Source organism: Lagopus muta, chromosome 1 (genome assembly GCF_023343835.1).
Source record: "Lagopus muta isolate bLagMut1 chromosome 1, bLagMut1 primary, whole genome shotgun sequence".
NCBI classification, from domain to species: Eukaryota; Metazoa; Chordata; class Aves; order Galliformes; family Phasianidae; genus Lagopus; species Lagopus muta.
In genome coordinates, this window is record NC_064433.1 from 41,213,885 (window position 1) to 41,237,168 (window position 23,284).

The following is a 23,284-nucleotide window of genomic DNA, read 5'->3' on the forward strand; positions in this document are numbered from 1 at the left end:
AACAACATTTATTTTTCCCTCCAGCTTTAGGATCGAACTGCTGAGCTATTTGGGGAAGAAAGAGCATTGGTTCTTCTCTGCAGCTTCAGAGAGCAGGACTGCAGCTACTGAGTGTCAGTTGGATTGATTATGGGAGATCCTTTACTCTAGGGTATGTGCCCCTGCAGTCCCCGAGCTGTGCCTCTCAGGGAGCTGGGAAAGAGGGAGGGAAGTGAGAGATTGCTCTCTTTTCGGGATCCCCGGAGAAATGAGAATGGGTCACGGAAGGGAAATGTCCTTCTCGCGTTCCTCCCTCTCTCCCTCCCTCCTATCTCCCCTCACCCTCCCCACATGCCCGTGTATGTGTGTCTGTCTGAAACACATCTGTCTGTCTAAAATGGGCCTGGAACTCCCTCCTGTGTTGGGATTAGGTCTTGGGGGACCCGGGGTGGAGTTACGGCACTCGCCGATTTTCATATTCATTAGAAATGGGAGGTTGCGTAAGGAGCCCCGCTGAGCTTCAAGATATAAAGCAACTTCAGGTTCCCCCTCTAAAGACAAGACAAATCAAAAGCTCGAAGGGAAAGCAGCTCCCTGAGCTCTGAACGTCTCTCCCTCCCTCCTTCCCTCCCATCCACTCCCCCTCCCCTGCTCACAGTCTGGCCTCTGTCTAGGGAAGAGGCTATCCGGCAGCCTTATATGATTATGGATTTTCTGAGCGAGAAGTTTGCCCTGAAGAGCCAGCCGAGCAAGAACAGTGACTTTTACATGGGAGCAGGAGGCACTTTGGAGCACGTTATGGAAACCTTGGACAATGAGTCCTTTTACAGCAAAACGTCAGGCAGCAAATGCGTGCAGGCCTTCAACCCTCTGCAAAGGGCTGAGCATCATGTGAGGCTGGACAGGACATCGCCCTGCCAGGACAACAACGGTAAGGCGGCAGTCCCGCTGCATTCTGCTCCTGCTCACCGGGTTAGCCTCTGCTCCTGCCCGGGAGAGCGGGGGGAACCATGCAGCCTTTGGGAGCTGGCATGCGAGGTGCAGCCTGCTAAATAAGAATTATAACAACACTATCGGTAACGTCAGTAAGAATAACGATGATAACAGAGATGCAAAAAAATGGGAAAAGGCGACTGCTTGCTTGGAAGCGCTCTTCACCTTTCTGCTGCCCTCTCCACCGGCACCGAGCAAAGTCGTTGGGCTTTACTCCTTCCCTGGACGCGCAGCCCGGCCGGGGGAACCGCAACGCGGAGGGAGGAAGGAGCCGGGCAGGGCTGCCGGGGAAGGGCCGCGGCGGGGCAGGGCGGCCTGGCTGCTGCAGAGAACCCGCGGACGCTGCCGCCTGTCCGCCCCGCGCCTCTCCGCTCCGCGCCTGGCTGGGCTCGGGGTTCCCATTCCGCCGCTCTAGGAGGGCCGGCCCGGAGGGCTGCGGGCGCGGAACCCGCCGGATCAGAGAGGCACCACCGCGGGTTGAAAACGGAAGGTCACTTGGTCGTGTTCTGCTCTTTAAATAACTCTCAGAGATTATAGTATTTATCTTTATTATCGTTATTATTTTTACTAAGCCACTGAGTAACGTGCAGTCGACATGACATGTGACTCTTTGTACGGACTGAAAACGATTTAGGTAGCTCACACGATGCTATTACATACTAGTGTATTAGTACTTTTTTTTTTTTCTTTTTTTTTTTTTTTTTCTTTTTTTTTTTTTCTTCCCCCTCTTCCCCTAGCTGATCGGCAACAGAGAGTGTGCTGCTTTTTATTTATAAAACAATCCAGAATTTTGCCCTTTATTCCCCCCGGATGGAATTCATTTTTAGGGGGAAAAAAAAAAAAAATTAAAAGCCTGTCCTAAAGCAGCATCGGAAATATGGTTAAAATCAGCTGCCTTAATGAGACTAACCATGTTCCACGTTTTCTGGCTTCATACAGGTATTGAGGTTTTTGATTTTTTTTTTGTTTGTTTGTTTGTCTGTTTGTTTTTTGAGGGCATCCTTTTTTGTATGAAACAGTCCATAAGAAATAGTGACAGAGTTCTGCAAGTGCAATTTAGAAAATCTGTGGAAAATTGATTTACACATTGAAATCTTTCTTAATTAGCTCGTTTAGTGCGTGCCTTAGGGGCGTTGGGAGCATTTCCTATCTATGTACATACTGATGGTAAGTATCTCAAAATTCCGTTTGGTTCAAATCACTCCGGGATGAAAGAAAACAAATTACTGAGAAGGCGAGAAAACCCAAAAGCAGGCTCCTTTTCCTATGTGACATGACAGCCGTGTAAGTTCTGATTTCAACACTTTTAAACCTTTTTTTTCTTTTTTGTCCATTTCTGAGAGTAAAAAGAAAGTCCTTCTGAATCCTGTAACACATCGTATGTCTTTGTTTTGATGTGAGATGTGTAAAAATAGAAAAATAGAAAACTCTTCGATTTCTTAAGATGCTATACAGAAGTTTTTCTTGTCTGTACCACTCGAATTTTACCTAAAGACAAATAGTGCCAGCAATTCTTATACAAAGTATTTGAAACAATCTCTTTTAACATGTTAACATTTTGCAGAAACTCTCTACATTTTCCAATCATAACAAACTTAATTGGAAACAATTCCACTTTACAAATCCAAGGGAAAGTATGTGGAATCTATTGAGTTTGTAAAGAGAAGTTGATTTTCAGTTTCATTTACTTCTTGATTTGTCAGCTTGCAGCTATTTCCTTTATACTAAAATTAATCTGTATTTTCATGTAAACAGATGGACTTTTGTCTATCTGCTTCCAAGTCTAAAGGAATGTTTGCCAGTAGCTTTATACCACCTATAGGAAAAACCGTTTTATGCTAAGATTTCTTATCTGTGCAATTCCAGTTAAAGCTGATTTCATGGATTATTACCTACTTTAGTGGCAGCATAAAAACACTCAAGTACTCTCCTTACACTGAAATATTTTAGATGATCTTTTCAAATACAATGCTTAGTTTAAATATTGTGGTTTAATACTCTTATTCTATCTGTGATTAACACTGTGGATTCCTTTCCCACATCTCACATAGAAATAGGCATACATGGAATGTGGTTCCCCATGAAACAGTTTCATATGTATCCTTCACTCTAAAGCCCTCATTTACCAGTTATTTATCTCCCCTGCTTTGTGTACAGTGAACTATGGGATTACTAAAGTGGAAGGACAGCCTCTTCACACAGACCTGAACAGGCCCTTGGACAGCTGTAACAACCTGAGGATGTCTCCTGTGAAGGGGATGCAGGAGAAGGGGGAACTGGACGAACTGGGTGATAAGTGTGACAGCAATGTCTCCAGCAGTAAAAAGAGGAGACACAGAACAACTTTCACCAGTTTGCAGCTGGAGGAACTGGAGAAAGTCTTCCAGAAAACTCATTACCCTGATGTCTATGTGAGGGAGCAGCTAGCTCTGAGGACAGAGCTCACTGAGGCCAGAGTCCAGGTAGGAACCAAACTTAAGCGTTTCCTTGACAATTTGTACATTGCAAGAACTGAGGAATGACACTCTTGGGGATTGCACAAAAGCCCACAAAGCTAACATAAATTGATTATTGATTATTCTGCTTTATTTCCTTCTAGATATAAAGAGCGGTGTTGCAGTGCTAAAATATTGCTGTTGTTATTACATATTTTTTAATAGTTTTTGTTGCTGTTTTAGCAACTTGCTTAAAATACCACAGAGCAAATCAATATTAAAGCGCTTTTGATATCTGGTAGTCATGCTTAAATGTCAGAATTCCAGGCACCAAAGGCATGAAGTGTTAATGTGTAAAGATCCCATTAAAGAAATACATTTTAAGTAGTTCAGACTACTGATGATACAAAACTTGACCATAGAGGATTCTGCATGTGTTGTGGCATGAAAAACACAAATCTAAAGAGCACTCAAATTTCTTGTTTATATCCAAAGAGTAAGCAAAGGAATTGTTCATATTTATAAATGTCTGTGTGTGTAAGTTGTACGTGAGTATGCATGATGCATATGTACCACAAGGACACAATACTCTCATCTCTGTAGCATATTTCAAATTAGGAAATTTGGAAAGTATGTTTGCTTGCTTTTAAACTTGCATATCCAATGGATAATGTTATTCTAATTTTTGGAAAAATATGTATTTTTGGCAACTCAGAGCAGTATCTGAATATCTTAACTGCATATGAAATTGATTCATTCAGCATGTGCACATACACTAATCCAAAGAATATTTGTGACTTTGGATGTATAATGGTGAGAAAAGAAGCTAAATGTCCAGGAAATGCATCACCTTCCCTATTGAGATCTTCCCTTCAGAAAAGCGTGTGAATTGCATTTTGCAAGTTTACACAGATTTTAGAGATACTTTCTGTTCAGTTAATACTCAACATCTCAGTTCAGGGAATAGCAGTCCTGTAGATTCTTGCAGACTGGGATTGATTTTTTTCAACTTAATGGCTTGAATATGATAACAACTTCACAACTTGTAATGAAACACATACTCTCGCATTCATATAGAGAAATAGACGTCAACACACATGCATACAACTGAAATTAAACCAGGATCACTTTCAGAAATGAACTCCACTAATTAATTTTATAAAGAAGTGCTCTTTTCATGTCTGTTCAACCAGATGGCATCTTCACTGTTGTCATCTGAAAGTAGTCTAAAATCATGTGCCTGTTATACCAATATGATATCAGTGATGCCAATAGAACTCAGCTGGGTGGTTTTTAACTCTTCAGGTTCTGTGCAATTCCTCCCCTCCAAATCTGGGTTAGTATTGTAAGTACAACTTGTATTCATTAGGATTTACTCATGACTTAAAAAAAAAAAAAGTTGCTACAGTGTTAAATTGCTGTTCTTACAATTGCATAATTCTGGAATCATGAGAACTACTCCAAGAATAAATTAACAGACAGAATAGGGAGGGGAGAATGGAGTAAAATTTGTCAATTCATTTTTTCTCTCACTTTGTTCTTTAAGAATCTTCATATGGTAATATAAATTAACAGACAGAACAGGGAAGGGAGAACAGAGTAAAATTTGTCAATTTGTTTTTTCTCTCACTTTGTTCTTTAGAATCTTCATATGGTAAAAGTATTAGAAATAAGAGAGTAAATATGAAAATGTATATGTCTGCACCAGACTTTCACAGACTATCTATTCTCTTTATAAACATTTTTCCCTTAAAGGATAAGTGATCTTTGCATTTCTTATATGCTAAATATGAAAGGAAATGGTGATCATTTTTATTCAGAGTAGCGACAGTATTCCATCCCAAAATTAAGCAATTTAAAAAGCCTTACAACATTAGAGGAAAGCGTGTGGCAACTCAAGAATAACAAGCAGCAGATTTTTACATTGCTTTGTGGAGGCAAATGGTTACTTTATCTCTGCCAAGAGTCAGTTTCTAGTAAAGCGATGTAAACAGAAAGATTTTTGGGGATTGTCAAAGGAAAAAAATGTGTGCTTTTTTTTCTCCTTCAGCAACGATAAATTCAAGCAAATTGTTTGATTTAGTTTAGCAGAATGATCAGCTGGATACACTGCCCACATTTCCCTTCACTGCCATTTCATCAAGATCCAGTTTAATATTTGTCCTGCATACATGCAGAGAGAGCCAACCTGAACTTAATTTATCTAAGTTGTTCTCTTTCCTGCTGCATGTCAGTGAAGTAATTGGCACCCATTTTAAGGAGATTGTCAAGGTCTTTTTTCAATGAAAGAGCCTCATTACTAAATTCCCTTAGTGTGTTCTTGGTGCCTCCTGTGGAGACAAGAGAATTCTTTTTTCCTTTACTTTTCCTTTTGCTGAGCCTCGGGCAAAATAAATAATACAGATTTACCAGAAAAGCCCTTAGGAATATACACTCAGTAGTTACATGCATGGACCTTGCTTTGATTGCTGCATTTTAAAAGATTGTACATACTAAATTTCCAACAAATTCTTGAGAATGAAAATGAGAAAAATTGTGCTCTGGTTGCATGAAAGGAAAGTTGAGTTCTCCAGAGATTGAGTAAAAAAAATTAATTACAAAACATGTACTGCTACCATCAAGGACCAGAAAACAACCCTCAAAAATGAGATTCACAGTCACTTTTTATAAAAGTATTAGTGTAAATATCTATTCAGATAGGTTCACCATTCATTTAGGAGGAAAGCTAGCAAATGCCATTGTTTCCATTAAAAAAAAAACCCACAGCATTCTGTTAATGGCATGACTTCTTAAGAAGAGTCAAAACGAATTTGCTGAGCAATAAAGACTTAGATAATTTTAGTTTTTTAAAGGGACAGTTACTTTTCTTAGCAGTCATTTCAGTTAAACAAGACAAGTCTTACTAAGCCCAAAGCAAATTGTCTTAAAGAAGAAAACTTTGAATGTCAGCCAACAGTGAAAGCATATATACAATAGATTTTGAGATAACATGACACTCAAAATATCATAGCTATTTAAGTTCAAAGGCTATTTAAGTATAAAGAAGGCAGCCCTAAGCTGAGGCATTGTTTCACAACTAAATTATTTTGTAATCTAAGTGTCATTTTCTTTGATTTCTATTGTCAGAAACAAAGATTTTTCCTAACACAAGTATGAAAATATCATAATATAAATTATGGTCTGATGATTTTTTTTATCATCTTCCTTCACTGACAGCTATGATCCTTCCTTATAGAAAGTGGGATGGATAGTCTTGGTGCTAGCTTTTCCTGTCTTTTCATTAATGCAATTAATGAAGACTGTACATACCTCCAAGGGATGGAGCAGCACGGGGTTGACATATCGAATGAGTGGTCACTTGAAGTTAAGATAAAGTCTTTTCACAATGTGACTTGCTGCTACCTGGAGATTTTCTACTGAAGAACTGTCAAAATTAGCACTGCATGACTAGCTGATTATTCCTCTTTTTTTTTTTTTTTTTTTTTTTTTTTTTTTTTTTTAGACAGAAAGGAAGCAATATACACTCTTTAAATATCCAGAAATAACTACACTTGCAGTTGAGTATATGAGTAAATCTTGACTATTTTTCTTCTTTACTGTAGGTTTGGTTCCAGAATAGGAGAGCAAAATGGAGGAAAAGAGAACGCTATGGGCAGATCCAGCAAGCTAAGAGCCATTTTGCTGCCACTTATGATATATCTGTTCTTCCAAGGACTGACAGCTATCCTCAGGTATGCTGAAGACCAAATGGTACTTTGGTTCTCCACTTGCTATCGGCATGTATCTTAATGGAGGATGCATGAAGACTTTCAAGTGTTTATCTTTTTGTTTTCTTTAGACAAGTTGCCAAGAGCTGCCATTGCGAACTACAGTTCCAACATCTAATATGTGTAAATAACTCCTAAAATACGTGTACTTTTAAATGAATGACCTTAGGAGTTGCATTTTCACATAAGTTATGTACTAAAAATAATTGGCTATATGTTTGTAGAGCTAATTACATTCTGCACATAATGTTATGTGGGGATCTGAATAACCTCTAGGTCCATACACAGTTTCAGATAAATTATGGACTCGCTGAGATTGAAAGGAATGGACTAGAATTTCACTTCTGGGATTTTTATATTCTAAGGTATACCTGTCTTAAAAACTCTGCTCATGTATGCTTTGGTAAGATGAACCGTAAAGTATATTATCATTAGGCAGTTTCATTCTGATGCTTTAAACATGCATAATTTCCTTATGGACCTCAATAGGCAGTTGAATACAATTAGGCTTCTGCTAGCATTAAGTATTTTTATGGACATGAATAATCAGAACTGAATCTATACAGCTTCAAGATGGAGACAGGAAGACAACAAAGCTATCTGGAGCAATAGTAGTTTGTTTCATTTCTTCATCCTTTTTCTTTTCTTGCTTTGCCTCACTCTATGCCATTGTTTTCCTGCTTTTTGTTTTTTCATAACACTGAATACTTTTGTACTGAAGCCATTGCTTGTCATGTCTTTTGCTTCCCACACTGTTTTCAAAAAGAAAAGGCTCCAAAGAAAGTGTCCCTCTGCCAAAGTTGTTTCATGACGGTATCTTGATGCTCGTCTATTTCATCAGGTAACAGAATCTCTGGCTAGACTTAGGAATACACTCATATTCAAAAAAATTATTGGCTATGTCTACATAGGTTTGCTTTGGTCGTGATCTGCCTTTGCTGAATCAGCTTAGCTTAGGACTAGAGAACTTGGGTTCATTTCTCATCTATCTCACTCCAACTGCTTTACCTTTCAGAAGGCTGTTACTAAGTTCAGTGTTAGGGACAGAGCTAGTCTGTGTTCCAGCAGCTCAGAATATAGGCAATACCATTTCAAACTGTTTGATACCCATCATTCTGTGCATTAACATTCTATAATGTAACAGTGTATTAGTCCAAATTACATCAGAAAACATTGTATGATACTTGGGATTGTTCAACCTGGAGAAGATGAGGCTTGGAGTAGATTTTATAGATGCCTTTAAGAGTTTGAAGGGAGGATGCAAATAAGACAGTGACAGGCTCTGTCTGAAAACTGGTGCCCAGTGCCAGGACAAGAGGTAACGAGCACAAATTGGAACACAAAACTCTGAAAATCAGGAAACACCTACATGCTGTGTGGGTTACAGAGCACTGGTACAGACTGTCCAGAGATGATGTGGAGTCTCTTCCTTGGAGATCTTCAGAAGCTGCCCGGACATGGTCCTAAGCAATCCGCTTTTTGTGTTCCTCCTTGGGCAGGGTTTGGACCAGGTGACATCCACCCTTCCCACCTTGACTATTCTTGTGATTTTGTGATTGATACCACTATTCTGTGATACGCTGTGTGTTAAAGTAGGAGGGTTCAAGATTTGTCTGATTTATCTGAGTCCCAGGGAAGTGAGTGCAGAAAAAAGCACCAAACAATCAATAACTTGAATCACACCTAGGCAGATGCACAGGTAGTCATAGATCTCAAGGTGCTCAAGTATCTTTTGAAGAACTTTCTGGCTACTCTTCACAGCAGGTGAAGTGTGACACAAGGAATAGTGCTTACACTTTGGGCTTTCTATTTCTGACTCATTTTTCTAGACTGAATTGGTTCTATCTAGACTAATCTAGTACTTTTAGGGGGACATCATTTACAAATTTTCACAGCAGTCAAGTTTTTTAGTATAAACTAATGGAATAACTAGGTCATTTGCAAGTACTTAAAATTGTTTAAATTTTTTAAAGGAAACACTTTTGAATTATAGGAAACTCCTACTAACTTAGATCTAAATCCTATGGAAAAGTCGATTTTGTGTTTTCATGTTGTAAAGATATGAGAATAAGAAATAGATATCAAGGAAGTTATCACATAAAAGACAATATAAGTTCACATTCTTGCTAGCCTAGTGGTGATTCTTCAGTTTCATACTCTTAAATCCTCACGATCCATACATGTATCACATGCACAGAGTTTATTTCCAGTGAGAATACTTACAAAAATGAAAATCCATATTAAAAACACAATGACCACTAACATCCTTACATTCAAATCTCTAGAATTAGGTGTTCGTTTGTAAGTGTCTCATTCACAGAAAATATATGTTTGATATATGATTTGCCTTTAAACTCATTAATCTATTTTATAGTTCAGGGAGAAAGAGATATTTAAAACTGTGATCTGCATGTTTGGTCTTAGTATTGTATCACAGAATCACAGAATGGCTTGGATTGGAAGGGATCTTAAAGACTATTCAGTTACAATCCCCCTGCCATGGGCAAGATTGCCACCCACTAGATCAGGTTGCCCAGGGTCCCATCCAAACCTGGCCTTGAATATCTCCAGGGATGGGGCATTCTTAGCTTCTTTGGGCACCTGTTCCAGTGCCTCACTATCCTCTGAGTAAAGAATTTCTTCCAAGTATCTAACCTAAATTTGCCCTCTCTTAAAGACATTCCTCCTTGCCCTATCACTATTAGAATATGCAAGAAGTCGTTCCCCCTCCTGCTAATGACTCCCTCAGGTACTGGAAGGCTGCAATGAGGTCTCCCTGAGCCTTCTTTTCTCTAAGCTAACCAAGCCTATCTCTCTCAACTTTTCCTCATAAGACAGATGTTTCAAGCCCTTTGGTCATCTTCATGGCTGTCCTCTGGACTCACTCCAAAAGCTCTTTCTTGTACTGGGACTCCAGGTCTGGACACAATACTCCAAATGGAGCCTTACAAAAGCAGAGTAGAAGAGGACAATAACCTCCCTCTCTCTGTTGGCCAGGGCAGCTAGCTGTTTTAGGCAGCTCAAGATAGTTGATCTTTGAGACTGTAAGAGCACACTGCTGGCTCATATTCAGCTTTTTGTCCATCAGGACCTTTGATGTCTTCTCCACAGGGTTGCTCTCAATGAGGTCTTCTCCAATGAGTTCTTCCTATCTGGGATTGCCCTGACCAAGTGCAACACTTGGTCTTACTGCAACGCTTGGCCTTATTGAACCTCATTAGGTTCATGTGGATTCACTTTTAAAGGATGCCTGGTCCACTGGATGGCATTCCTTCCTTCTGTTGCATCAACTGCTCTACTCAGCTTGATCATCATCATTATACACTGACTTTCTAGGAAATTCCATTAATTCAGTACTTGGAGAAATCTCATCCATGTAAAAACTAATACAAGAAATTAAATCAAATATTTTGTTGTTCTTGATATTTTGTTTTCCTTGTGTACAAGTGCTCTTACTGTGACAGTGACATCACTAAAGACTAGACAGGTTTTTCTGTACTTTCAGATAACTATATTTCCCTGGAGATCATGGAACACAAATCACTTTAGCTTGATTATGAATGAGATACTTACTGATATGTGGCAGAAGAAACAGGAATAAATGTGAACTTCTGATGTGCATTATATGAATGTGAAGTCTGATGATTTTTGCTTTGAGACCCATCATGGATATATTCCCAAGATGGACATACCACTTGCATTCAATCAGAAATATTACCCTATATTGCAGGCAACAATATAGAGTGTGGAGATCCCTGCTTAATCTTTTTGCTAATTATCTTAATCACATGCAAATTAAAAACATGATGCTGCTATGCATTGTGTGACTGTATAAACCTGAAAGGCTTTCCTGTAAGGAATAAAACCTTTTCAATTTATTTCAGAAATCAGTGTCTCAGAATCTTCTATAATCCAATTTAATTTTGCTATTACATTAAAGATCTTTATCTCTGAAATAGTAATAGCCTTTTTTTTTTTTCTTCTTCTTTTTTTTTTTTTTCTAGATGATCATTTTTTTACTTTGCTAATTCAACTGACCTTGAATTATTTTTCTAGGATGTGGAATTTAGCTGTTGTTTATTGTGCAAAACTTGTTGCTTGGCTGTCAAGAAGTTAAATATTTCCTAATCTATCCAAATTCTGCACACATATATAATCTCTAAGAGGCAACATCCTAATAAAGGGTGGATGAGTGCAGTATCACTCCACAAATTCACTGGCTTCATTAACAAGTGATACTTGGTTCAGTGGTTCAGTCTGCTAGATACAGTATCTAGTGCTATTTAAAATGTCTTGGGATATCTTTGACACTATTATGGTGCTGACAAACAAGGCTTATGAGAAGCACACACCATTCAGAGGAAGAAGTTGGTGGTGAGAAAACTCTAGACATTCATGCATAGGAAATTTAATCAAAAGGACTTTTATGACAGAGATGGTTCCTTTTAAAGTTGATAAAAATCTGGTCAGTGAAATTGTCTCTTCCTAAAGTAGATAGAAAATAAGTAAGATGATCTCTAGAAGTGTGTTTTTCTCTCAGTTGCCTAGCTCAACTTTATTTAATAAATATTTATTTAATAAACAGTTGAATTGAATTGTGTCATTGAAAAGCAGACATATTTTCCATCTAGTCTATTTCCACACTGTGCATCTTTTCCTCTTTCTAGTTCTGTGGGTCCAGTTCAGTTCTCATTACTCTTCAAAGCCCTTCTGAAATGTTTTTTCCTGTCACACTGTTATACTTTTCTTCCTACTATAGTGTACTTGTTTATCATTTTTACTTGAAAATGCAGGCAAGATTTGGACAGGACTTAACTTACTTTAATGAAAAATCCATTGTGGTGCAGGTGGGAATCCGAAGAGAAGGCAAAAATATTTTTAAGATATAAGAACTGAAGAGATTCAGGAAATAGGGTATAGAAAGAGGGAGAATGCTGAAATCTCAAAAATAGAAGAGGCGATGTTAAAGTTTATACTCCATCCATGAAACTGATAAATCAGTTAAGTATGTTAAAGGACATGGCATCACATGATTTGTTTAGGCAATAGAAGAGCATAGAGGTGGTGTCAGTGTACATGTGTTATATGCTAAGTCCTTGGATCACCATTATAGTTCTGCTCTAGCCTTAGTACATATGGTTAATTCTCATTAGCAATAATCAAAATTACATGCTCCAATTAAATTTTTCATATGGCAAGTATTAGACACCACATGTTATATGACTCAAGAATTCTTTTAACTGTAGTAGACATACAAATGACAGTTAATCACAATAGTTCATTAAAGCTATGGGTACACTGATTAAGTAGGAGTAGATGTGGTAGACATATATGAGCTAGCTTCAAAGAAGCTTTATCACATACTCATGCTATCTGTCTGTGACAGCATGAAACTCAGGCTGGACCACCACCTCGGCAGTATGTTGCTTGCCACAAATTTGCTGAGTAGTTGCATTGCTGTGGCTGATCTTCCAAAAGAGTAACACTTCTCATCTTTTTGGGTGGTGTCTATTCCACACAGTGCAGTTTTTTCATTAATTTTTTACTTTATTATTGATTCTAAAATGTCACTGTTTGTAGTGAGACTTCTTGGAGTCTCAATGTTTTCTTACATTATTTTTTTTTCTATAAACATGTGTTACTATAACTCAGTGAACAGGTTCTGGAGGTAAATTATAAGACAAATAGTTTTTTCTGAGGTAGGAACTTATTTTTAATGATATTTTTCAAGCATAAGGTATTTTCCTTAACTGTATCGCAGACATGAAATGTAATTAATTCTTATTGTATCTGTCCCTGAGACTGCAGGGGGAGAAGTTACGGTTAATCTACAAAACTTGATGTTTTTTCAAATCCTGCATTACTCTGCATCTTGGCAAACTGACTAATCATGGAGTAAAATGGATTTTATACCAAAATTTTATTTAGTTCACAATTGTAAGATCTACATGTGGGCTGAATAGGCCTATCTTGTATTTTAGAGCTATAACACTACGTCTTTGGCTTCCAAGCCAACTTGCATTTTATGTACGTATTTGACAATGATGCGTTGCAGCTGTCATATGTGCCTGTACCCAATAGAGTGCAGCTGATCTTCAGAAGCTCACCAGAACCAATATCTGCTCTAGTATAGAAAGAATAACAGACTACACCATGAAGTATTCTGATAGATCTAAAGGAAAAATACTGTGAGAGCAGTAAAACCTTGGAACTAGTTGAGCATAGTAGTTACTGAATTTGAATACCTGGAAGTATTCAAAACTTGACTCAATAGAGCTTGAGTAACCTGACCAAAATTCAAAGTTAGCTGCGGTCAGATATTTGGAGAAATAATAATTTTCTGCTTAAATTCTTCTATGAATCAATGATTTTGCAAACTTAGCAAGCACAGGCTTCTCTACCCATACTTTTGATGTTCCTGAAAGGGCCTCAGGAAAAAAAATTGTGGTGATAAATGGAAGGTGGCCAAATTATTTGTGCTGATGGACTAGGAACAGCCTACAGATTATACATTGTAAACTAGTTGTTTTAAGCAGTTTAACAGCAATTGTATTTTAATTTGTTTTATCTGCTTAAGGCAGCCACTTGTGCAAGCCCAGGTTGCACATTTTCTTGCAGTGCAAGGGTTGTTGCTTCACATGAAGAAAGGAGCGACATATTGTTTGCAATTCAGTCTTTCAACAATTGTATGTTTTTTATAGTTAGGTTAGTGCTTAACTGCTCAGTTAGTGTCACTTTGTCCCCTTTGCAATGTAAAGGAACACTGTAAAAATAAAGACAATTTGTCTAACTACTCTAATAACTACAGATTATATTTATTATAGTAGAATAACATAGTATGTATTGCATAATATAATAAGTTCATATCTAAATATCTTAAAGGAGATTCGTTTATTCATGTGGAGCTCTAAAACACTTATCACTCAAAAGGAAGATGCATGTGCTTGTATTTGTGTGTCTCTGGTCTGGATAGGCCTCTAGCTCCAATAAAAGAAAAAAAAAAAACTTTAAAGTGCAATATATTTGGTGATGGGAGAATCAAAACTGAGTAAAAGATAGCAAACCTCAGAAATTTTGGAAAAATGAGTTTATACAATTTCCCAAGGTCTGATACAAGAAGTATGAATCTCTAGGAATCTTGTATTTTTACTGAAAAAAATAAAAGCAGACCAAAAAGAATGACCTATTACCTCAGCTTATTTTCTTCTACATTGTCAAGCAGAAGGTCATAGGTTTAGGAAGTAACATCATAATCATGTTAACAGCCATAACTCTCCGGTTATATTCTTGTCACAGCTATGCAATTCTATGTTTCTTTTCCCCTATTGGGAGGGTGTGTGTGCGCGCGTGTGTGTATAAAATATACAGTAGGTAAATATATTGAAGGGCTCTGGTAATTTCATGGTAACCACAAGAGCAAAGCTCAAGCTATTTGTGATGTTAACAGAAACCAGAGATGGACTGCATGTATGGGCTCATTCACAGTCTCTGAATTGCCTTTTATATAGTTCATGGATCACACAAGAGCTTAAGAGGAAAAATATTTTCTTTAAATTCATGTACATAATGTCCCTTTTCCTTCCAACATACCAGAAGAAGGCCTGATAATTTTGACTTATTGTAAAACATTACTGCATTTTTTTAAATACAGGAATATCTTATGCACTAGATTTCCCTGTAAGAAATTTATGTGTCTAAATCCTTGCTGAGAAATTAACATCTAGTATCAAAAGGGAAGTCATTCAACAAACTAAATGAGCAGAAATTAGATATGACTAAAATATACTTCTGAAAGACATAACTGTCTCTTGAAAGAAGATGTAAAGCTCTTCTAGCATCTTAAAGCAATTCTGAAGTTCAGTTTACTAATTTGAATTCCTTCCTCTCGTGAAGACACCTAGGGTGATACTTTGAAAATTTTAGCAATGAATAGCTTGTTCAAGTGCTTCTTTAACAAAACATTTATTTATTCTAGAATTTGTGGCTGAATACTTTTCTCATTTACACCTGTGCAATCACACTGAAGTTAAATTGGAAGAGATTGTCCAGGATAAAAATATCAGAAAAAAGAGTGGTGCTAAACATAATTTACTGAAAATCAAACTAATAGAAAAATAGAAGGAAAGAGTGTTTTTTTGATACTTCCAGACCACATAGGTTACTGGACACTTTCAAACTGGACCATTGGATCTTTTGAAGTCTTCCCATAATGACCATATTAAAGGCAAATTTGTATACGCTCCTATTTAAACATATATATATTTATTTATTTTTGGAAAACTATTCCCATAATTACATCTGTGCAGTCTGACCATCTGCAGCATTTAGTATGGGGTTTCTTAAAAAGAAATCTGTGTAGGTCAAATAAATGAGACTTTGTCCCACACACAGAGATGAGGAGCTTCCTCAGAATTAGCTCCCATATTAGAAACTACATGGATGCATTGGTCTATCTCTAGGCAAATTCATCCTGTTGAGAATTTTTTGAGATTAACAATTTGGCCTGGAAACACCATCAAAAAGAATGGTGTTATGTTTGCATCTGCATGAAATATCATTTTTTTCCTGGATTTTTAAAATTGCCTTGACTGTTTTCCAAATTAGTAGAGAAATAACAACAAAACCAACTGGAGTGAAATAGCATGGATATGGGAATGTTCTTGTTCTCTAGGAACAAAGGGAAATAATCTTAATTTGTTTTTATTTGCTGCTGCAAGTAAAAATGCTGCTGCAAATGCACATGTAGTCATGAAAAACAAACAAACAAACAAACAAACAAACAAACAGCAATTAAAAGATTTTACTATTCCTATATAAAAGAAAGGCAAGACTGTAGAGATGGCAGAGTTTCTGGTTTTCTGAGTTCATGATAGAAACAGAATGTGTGCAGTTTGCACTTTCAAGAAAAGGAAAAGATATTCTCTGGATTTTACAGGTTGTCAACTGCTATCTTCTTTACTACTCTTCTTTGTGTGCTCATCGCATGCTGTGTGGCTCCAAAATCTCTCCTTCAAAATAAGTTTGCAAGCAATAATAAGCAGCAAGTCCTGAATGACTTTTCAGTTGCCATAAACTTAAAAATCATACTTACCAACTCTTTCAGGGTCCTTTATTTCCTTATTGTCAGAAGCAAAATTCTCAGATTCTGCAAAGGATCTGAATAACCTTCCGGGCAAAAGGATACTCAGTAATCTCTGAATACTGAGCCATAAGAGAGACACTGGTGCCTTCAGGATTATTGTGTATGATTGAATGCAGCAAACTTTATTAACCAAGGCAATGGTTCAAATGGGTCTTACTAAGATACATACTTGAATCCCCCAATTAAAACATTTGCTCCATGACGACTACATTTTTTTTCTGATTATAAGTGAAAACAGACTCAGGTGTAGGGTAATAAGGAAGCTGAAAATCAAGTCAAACTGTGGAGGGTCTCTCATGAGCTGATGTTTGAGAAGAATTTATAAACTGCTGAAAATAAGAGGTGAGGATGAGAACTGTTTTGTCCAGCCCAGAGCAGAGAAAGATAAGGGGAGGCCTCACAGTGGCCTACAGCTCCTCTGTGACAGCAACAACACCTGAGGCAGTGGCATGGAACTGCATCAAGGAAGGGTCAGGTTGGGTGTTAGGAAAAAGCCCTTCTCTGAAGGATAGTGGGCATAGAACAGGATCCCCAGGGCAGTGGTCACAGCTCCAAAATGCTGGAGTTCAAGGAGTATTTGTACAACGCTCTTAGACATAGGGTTTGGTTTTGGGTGGTTCTGTGTGGATCCAGAGGTTGAACTCAATGATCCTTGTGGATCCATCCAACTTGAGATATTCTATGATTCTATGAAGAGCTCTGAAACTCTCACTAGAGTCTCTTTCCTCCTGTAGATCGCAAGAAGTCCACAGGAAGGAGGAAAAATCCTTGATCAGCTCCCTCAGGCACCTTATTCACTTCATTACCTCTCAGCAGATCACCTAAGATATGCAGAAGATGCCTGAGGTGTGCCCAAATAGTTGTGTGTATGTGTCTGTGTGGAAAGGTAATCTGCATTCATGTGAGGGGGTGTGCCAATGTGCATATGTCTGTATGTGCAAACAGGGAGACTGAGAAGACCAAGAGTTTGGGAACCAAGGATTTGCTACCATGCCTTTTCCCTACTTTTCTGCAGGAAACCAAGATAGAGAAGTTACTGGTTCTTTTCTACTGCCAGAATTACCAGAGTCCAAATTAGTTTGTCAGCTCCTATAGCATCTGCTAATACAACTGTTCAACATATAATTTATAAAATAAGACTGTAATTATCTAATCCTTTCTATCTGCAGTATATCTCAACTAGATGAGTTCAGTGAGCCATAATTTATCTTTAACTTAATGGTGGTTTGGGGGATATGTGCTGTTGCAAAGTATTAGGATAATGGGAAAAAGAGTGCTGAGTTGGAAGATTTTTTTTCACTGTCTGTGACTCTCATTATTCTTTACTTCCACTGATCTCAAATCTGATAGTAAAAAAAAAAAAAAAAATCAGCTACAAGCATTACTTACATTCATTAAAGCCCAAATTCATTTGCAACATGAAAATAAAATTAAGTGTGAAGGGGGAATTCACTTTATAGTGCTAACCAAAGAGTAATTGCAAAATATGTTAATCTAGTAATAAATATGTGAAAAAATACCTATGTACAGTGTCTATTCATAGATGATAGAAGAAGGCGTGAAGCTCAGAATGAAGTTTTAAGTGCCTGCCTAATATAGAAAACATTACACATCAAAGCTTAAATATATGGTTACTCCAGATCTTCAGCAGACCTCACTGGTAACCACAAAGTTTGTCTCCTAGTCTGTCACGCAATGTTTTCCAGGAACATACAACACAATTTGTTCAGTCTGCAAGCTGAAAAAGAAACACCCTCAAGTGTAATTTCATATTAAAAAAACAAGCACAAAAATAATTTTTTATCTTAAAATTATCTTTGAAAGAACTTCAGGAAAAACTCTTGGATGTATTATCAATCATGTCTGTATTTTATGGATTAATTCATAGGTTTCTTAGGATATTATTTGGTAAATATTTCTGAGGAGAAACTAATTATGGATGTATTAAGTGAAATCAAGTAGTGCAGAAAACAAAAGATGAAATATCTATACTTAATATTATTCATTTTATGTGTTCCAGATTCAGAACAATCTGTGGGCGGGGAACACGGCTAGTGGTTCTGTGGTTACTTCCTGCATGATACCACGAGATACTTCCTCCTGTATGACACCTTATTCCCATTCACCCCGGACAGATTCTGGCTACACAGGCTTTTCAAACCACCAGAATCAGTTCAGCCATGTGCCCCTCAATAATTTTTTCACTGACTCTTTACTTTCTGGGGCAACCAATGGACATGCTTTTGAAACCAAGCCGGAATTTGAAAGGAGATCTTCCAGCATTGCAGTTCTACGGATGAAAGCCAAAGAGCATGCTGCCAATATTTCCTGGGCTATGTAATATAGCTGTACCCTTTCTTCATATCCTTTTTTAAATACTAAACTGAAAGCATTTTTATTTTCTATATTTAAAGGACACAACAATAAGCCGCTGTGTGTGGAATGCTAAAGATCACAATATATGTGACATCTGCTTACAAAAATGCAATATCATATTTAACAATAAAACTAAAGAGTAAACCATATAAATTTACCATGCATCAAGTTCAACAAGCCCTCTTTGTTTTGGTTTTCATATAGAAACATGTTTTGTTGTACAAGTTGATGAAAAATGATTATAGAACCTGCAAAAAAGAATAAACCAATTAAGCAAATATGTCTACGCCACTGGTTCTTAGCAATTCTGTACACAAAATTAATGTTTTTCAAATTAATACTTCATAATGGAAGAACTATGTAAAGGAAAATACATTTCAAATATTAGAACCATGATGTAAATCTCTAAGAACATGATGCAGAGAAGGAAACATATCATCACTTATGTTGTAGGTGGAATTTGTAGACCTAAATTTCTCAGTACTGTGCTGCGGCTCTGAGCCAGCTTGCTGCTTTTTTAAATGTATGTAGAGCTCACTGGAGTTGTAGCAATGCACAACTAACATAACGAGAATAGAGGGTAGTCCTTCATTTTATGAATTTGAGTGTATTCCTATTACAGATTATGAGATTTTTAATAAAAGTATCACTAAAAGCAGAATCAGTGTTTAACAGAGTTTCAAATAAGTGCACAGATTGTGTAAACTGACTAGAGTTTAAATGAAATATTTAAGGTTTCAGATAGAATGTCTTGAAACTTACAGAACAACAACAGCAAAATCCCACTTCTGCTCCATTCTTATTGTTTTTGCTATGCTGTGGTCAAATTGAAAAGGAAAAAGTCCGACAAGTCTTTCCAATTTCAGTCCATGGCTGACCTCAAGATGTTATGATAGTACATTTCATTTAGTTTTACAGTTTGTTGATACGTTGCTTATTTATTTATTTTTTTTCAGAGTGTAAGACTTTTTTTCTCCTTTAAAGTCCATAGGAAAAATCTTTTCGACTGCAGTGGCAGCAGGATTTGGCTCTCAGCTCCCAGCCTATCACAAAGGAATTAAAATGTCAGCAGACTTTCTGACATTTCTGGTGGAAAAAAAAATAGAGGAGAAGAAAAATACTTTACATCTGGAGAACTGCTATCTACTTTGATTTACTTCTCCTCCCTTTCCCCTGTCACATTCCAGGCTCCTTCAGATGAGTGAAATGTCAGCCTCTTTGAAAGCAACAGTCAGTCTCTCAGGTTCATAAAGGCAAAGTAAATTAATTGAAATAAAGTAGGACTCACACGGCTGTGATTAAACAGGATACAGGTCTCTGAGTAGCCCCCTGCTCCTTCTTGCTTTTCTCTCTGGACATTAGTTAGAAAAAGAGCGTGGTGAGGGGAGAAGGGAAGATCAGGGGTGCACATTTTGTCACAGCAACAGCAAAACTACCAGTACTCGTTAAAACACACTCTCAGAAACTCCCAGCTTGCCTCTGCTCCTACTCATGAGGCATAACTTGAAAACAAAAATAGGAGATGGGTCTATTCTGTAATCTTTCAGTGGAACAATTAGACTTAAATTTGAAACCATGAGGATCAGTTGTAAATGGGTATTTTACAGTAAATTCTTAGAAAAACTATTGAAAGACGCATACATATGCTTGAATTCGTGGTTTCCTGATTCTACTCTTCTTCTGAAAATGAACTTCAACTTTGGGCTGATTAACTGTGAAAGAATATTCTGGCTAGAACTTATCATTTCCTTTTTTTATGATCTGCTTAGATAGAAGTAAAATGATTCTAATGACTTAAATAAAAAAGAATTGTATTAGTACATGTAAAGATGCTAGTTTTATATAGACACTTATGCCAGATACACAAGTACTGGAAATGCAAGTTTTTCCATTTTTTTTTCTTCTTTAGATTCCTCATAATCCTTTTTTAAGGTACAATATATAGAACATGTCAAACTGATTTTCAGATAATCTTTACTAAGTTATGATTACTGAACTAAGAAGCAAAAGCTGGCAAAATTAGCCATTGTTTTCCTTGTTGTCTGTCTTTTAGTTTTATTCATTTATTTTGAAAGCAGAATTTGTAATTATTTTCTTGTGGAGTCCAGCAAGTTCATTTTTACAGGGTATTTTATGTAAAGAATAAAATTAAACAATTTCTAGGAATTTATTACAGTGACAGACTGTTTGGGGAAAATAAACATTCTTTTTCAAAACATTACAGCATTTTTAGATGCTTGAAGCTTTCAAAATTGAAGGGAAAAATAAAATACTATGTCATCTTCCAGCTGATTTTAATTAAATGAAAGGGATACAGTTCTAATTAAATTTTCTTCCTCAGTTTTAGCATTGGAAATTATTTGTTACATGTTGCTAGCATAACTATGCATTCGGCAAACAGGTATTAAACCCTTCATTAAACCTGAGGTGTGATAAGTTGCAGACCTGCATTAAGCTTGTCATGCTCTTGAATCAGCCTTGTCTTAAAGAATGAATGATAGTCTGTTGGCTGCGGCATTTCATTTAGCTAATGAAAAAGCATCTTCATGTTAGATGTCAAGTACTACAACAGGGTCACATTCTGCCACTTTTATTTAGTACTGCTTTACTCCATGTGTAGATGCATTGACGTGAGCAAGACTAGTCACATAGACCAAATTGTGAATCACTTGTAGAAGTTTATTCACAATGGCCCTATTCATGCAAAGAGTTGCTCACCATGAGTAATCGTTTCATAATCAGGCCCAGCTTAAGGTACTATTTAACTCTGGTAAGGATGGCAGAATCTGGCCCACGCTGGCTTAAGGCCAGACTCAGACTTTTTAACCAAGATGAGTAGCTCCTTATTCCATAAGCAGTGCAAATAAAGCCGAAGGGTCTACTTGTAGTGTTCTCTTTTTATTAAAAAATCTTGAGAAGAGGCATTTCTGTGTATGCAAATAATTAGAATAAATTTCTATTCAGTGTAAATGACTTCAATTTTCACTGGACTATACTACTACATTTGTCAGGACTTGTGTTCTAGTTTTTTGATTGTATTCACTTAATGATTTCTCAGCATGAACAACTAATCTGTTCACTACTTCTCCAACATGTGGCAGATGCACTAAAAACAAAAGGAGGTGATTTACATAGCCTTCCTGCCAAGTTCCTTAACTAATGTTTGAGATATGTGATCATCATGCAGTGCTGGGCAGTAAATTTTTAGCACTTCTTTGCAAAGAGTCCCTGTTCTGTTAAAAGAGAAAGTGAAATATTATTGTAATTATTACTGTGAACAATTTGTGATGACATAGTGCAGAGCTGTTTTTTTTCCCTCCTATGATTGATTCATTAGCAATTTGAAAACGTTAAGCCTGTGTTTGAAGTCAAATTTTCAAACAGATGTAAATTCATCCATGAAAATTAAAAGTGCTTTCTAAGATTTATACAGACTCATGTGAATGATGGACAACGCTGCATTTAGGAGCCAAAGACCATCCGCTTATCATAAAGGTGATCAGAAGACTTTGACACAACTGATGATTTCTACCTACAGTTTAATTGGCAGTATTACACATCAGAGAAATGTATCAATGAAGGCAACTTTTGTTGCTGAGAAAGAGCTGAAATGAACCGTATTTCTTACTTCATTTCTTTAATGTAGTAATATTTTACACTGTCAAGTGTTGAAAAATTCCAGTTCAATATATTAAATGCATTTGTTTTAACTGTAAACTTTATAGTAAGGCCATGAAGTATACTGTTTCACAGATACCAACAAAATACATTGTATTTTGTACATTTAATACTGAGATATTTTTAAATGACAGAAATAAATAAATACTTATGGTTGCAAAGTATAAAATATTTCAGTGTTTTCAAAATAACACAGATGAACTAATGTTTTCTCAGTAAATTTCCAGATATTTGCCCGTCTGATCAGAGATAAAACTGAACTTAGAACACAGAAACTGCTAAAATTCAGAACGTTTCCAGTGGAAAACTGTTGTCTTTGGCAAAAGACTGTCTTGCTTTTCTTTTTTTTTCCTCCAGCACTTTCGTAACTAAGTAACAAGTAGTCCATGCATTGTAGTTGTAGTATCTCTTATCCCTCTACAATGATCATTTAGGTTTGTCTGGCATTTGAAGGATAGTGAGCAGTTACCCAAAGCTTATGCTAATGGCTACTTCTTTATCCCACTTATTTAAAATCACTTCTGAGCAGCCTGAAGAAGCTGAAGTACTTATCTGGTTAAACTTGGTTTACAGCTGCTTTGTATTGCCAGTGCAACACAAAACAGCTGTGGTACACTGGTGAATTATCACTTGAAATATTGGCGGCATAAGCATACTTACTAAGTAAATATCCAGAATGTAAAGCTGTAGTAGTTTAAAGAACATATTTTAGATTTAAACTGTGTAAAATAAGCAGAACACTGGGCAAGTACTGAATGTGAGACATGTGTATGAGAGAGGCACTGTACAGCGAGCATGGAAGTATGATGACCGGGAATGGCAGAATAATCTTCTGGGAGGAGGGAGACTCAGAGTGTTCAAATGCAGTCCGCTATAGGTGTCATTGATTTTTCAAAATAGGAAAAAAACCCACA

At 36.9% G+C, this 23,284-nt stretch overlaps 1 protein-coding gene across 3 annotated transcripts; it reads left to right on the plus strand.

Moving 5' to 3' along the window:
- The first annotated feature begins 493 nt into the window (after positions 1–493).
- On the plus strand, positions 494–22,820 carry ALX1 (ALX homeobox 1). 3 transcript variants are annotated; one of them, XM_048934651.1, is made up of 4 exons: positions 494–910; positions 3,130–3,434; positions 7,010–7,138; positions 18,337–22,820. In XM_048934651.1, exons 1-4 carry the CDS (start codon positions 679–681, stop codon positions 18,655–18,657), a joined length of 987 nt encoding a protein of 328 aa, XP_048790608.1. In that variant the 5' UTR covers positions 494–678; the 3' UTR covers positions 18,658–22,820. The 3 variants fall into 3 exon arrangements, with proteins under 3 accessions (XP_048790608.1, XP_048790607.1, XP_048790610.1); XM_048934650.1 differs by lacking the exon at positions 494–910 and adding an exon at positions 947–1,470; XM_048934653.1 differs by lacking the exon at positions 494–910 and adding an exon at positions 1,789–1,911.
- The last annotated feature ends 464 nt before the right edge of the window (positions 22,821–23,284 follow it).

Coding starts and splice junctions, on each gene's coding strand:
- ALX1 (XM_048934650.1), top strand. CDS start 1,077: ATGATAACAGAGATGCAAAAAAATGGGAAAAGGCGACTGCTTGCTTGG. Junction 3,435..7,009: donor TCACTGAGGCCAGAGTCCAG/GTAGGAACCAAA, acceptor TCTTTACTGTAG/GTTTGGTTCCAGAATAGGAG. Junction 7,139..18,336: donor GGACTGACAGCTATCCTCAG/GTATGCTGAAGA, acceptor TATGTGTTCCAG/ATTCAGAACAATCTGTGGGC.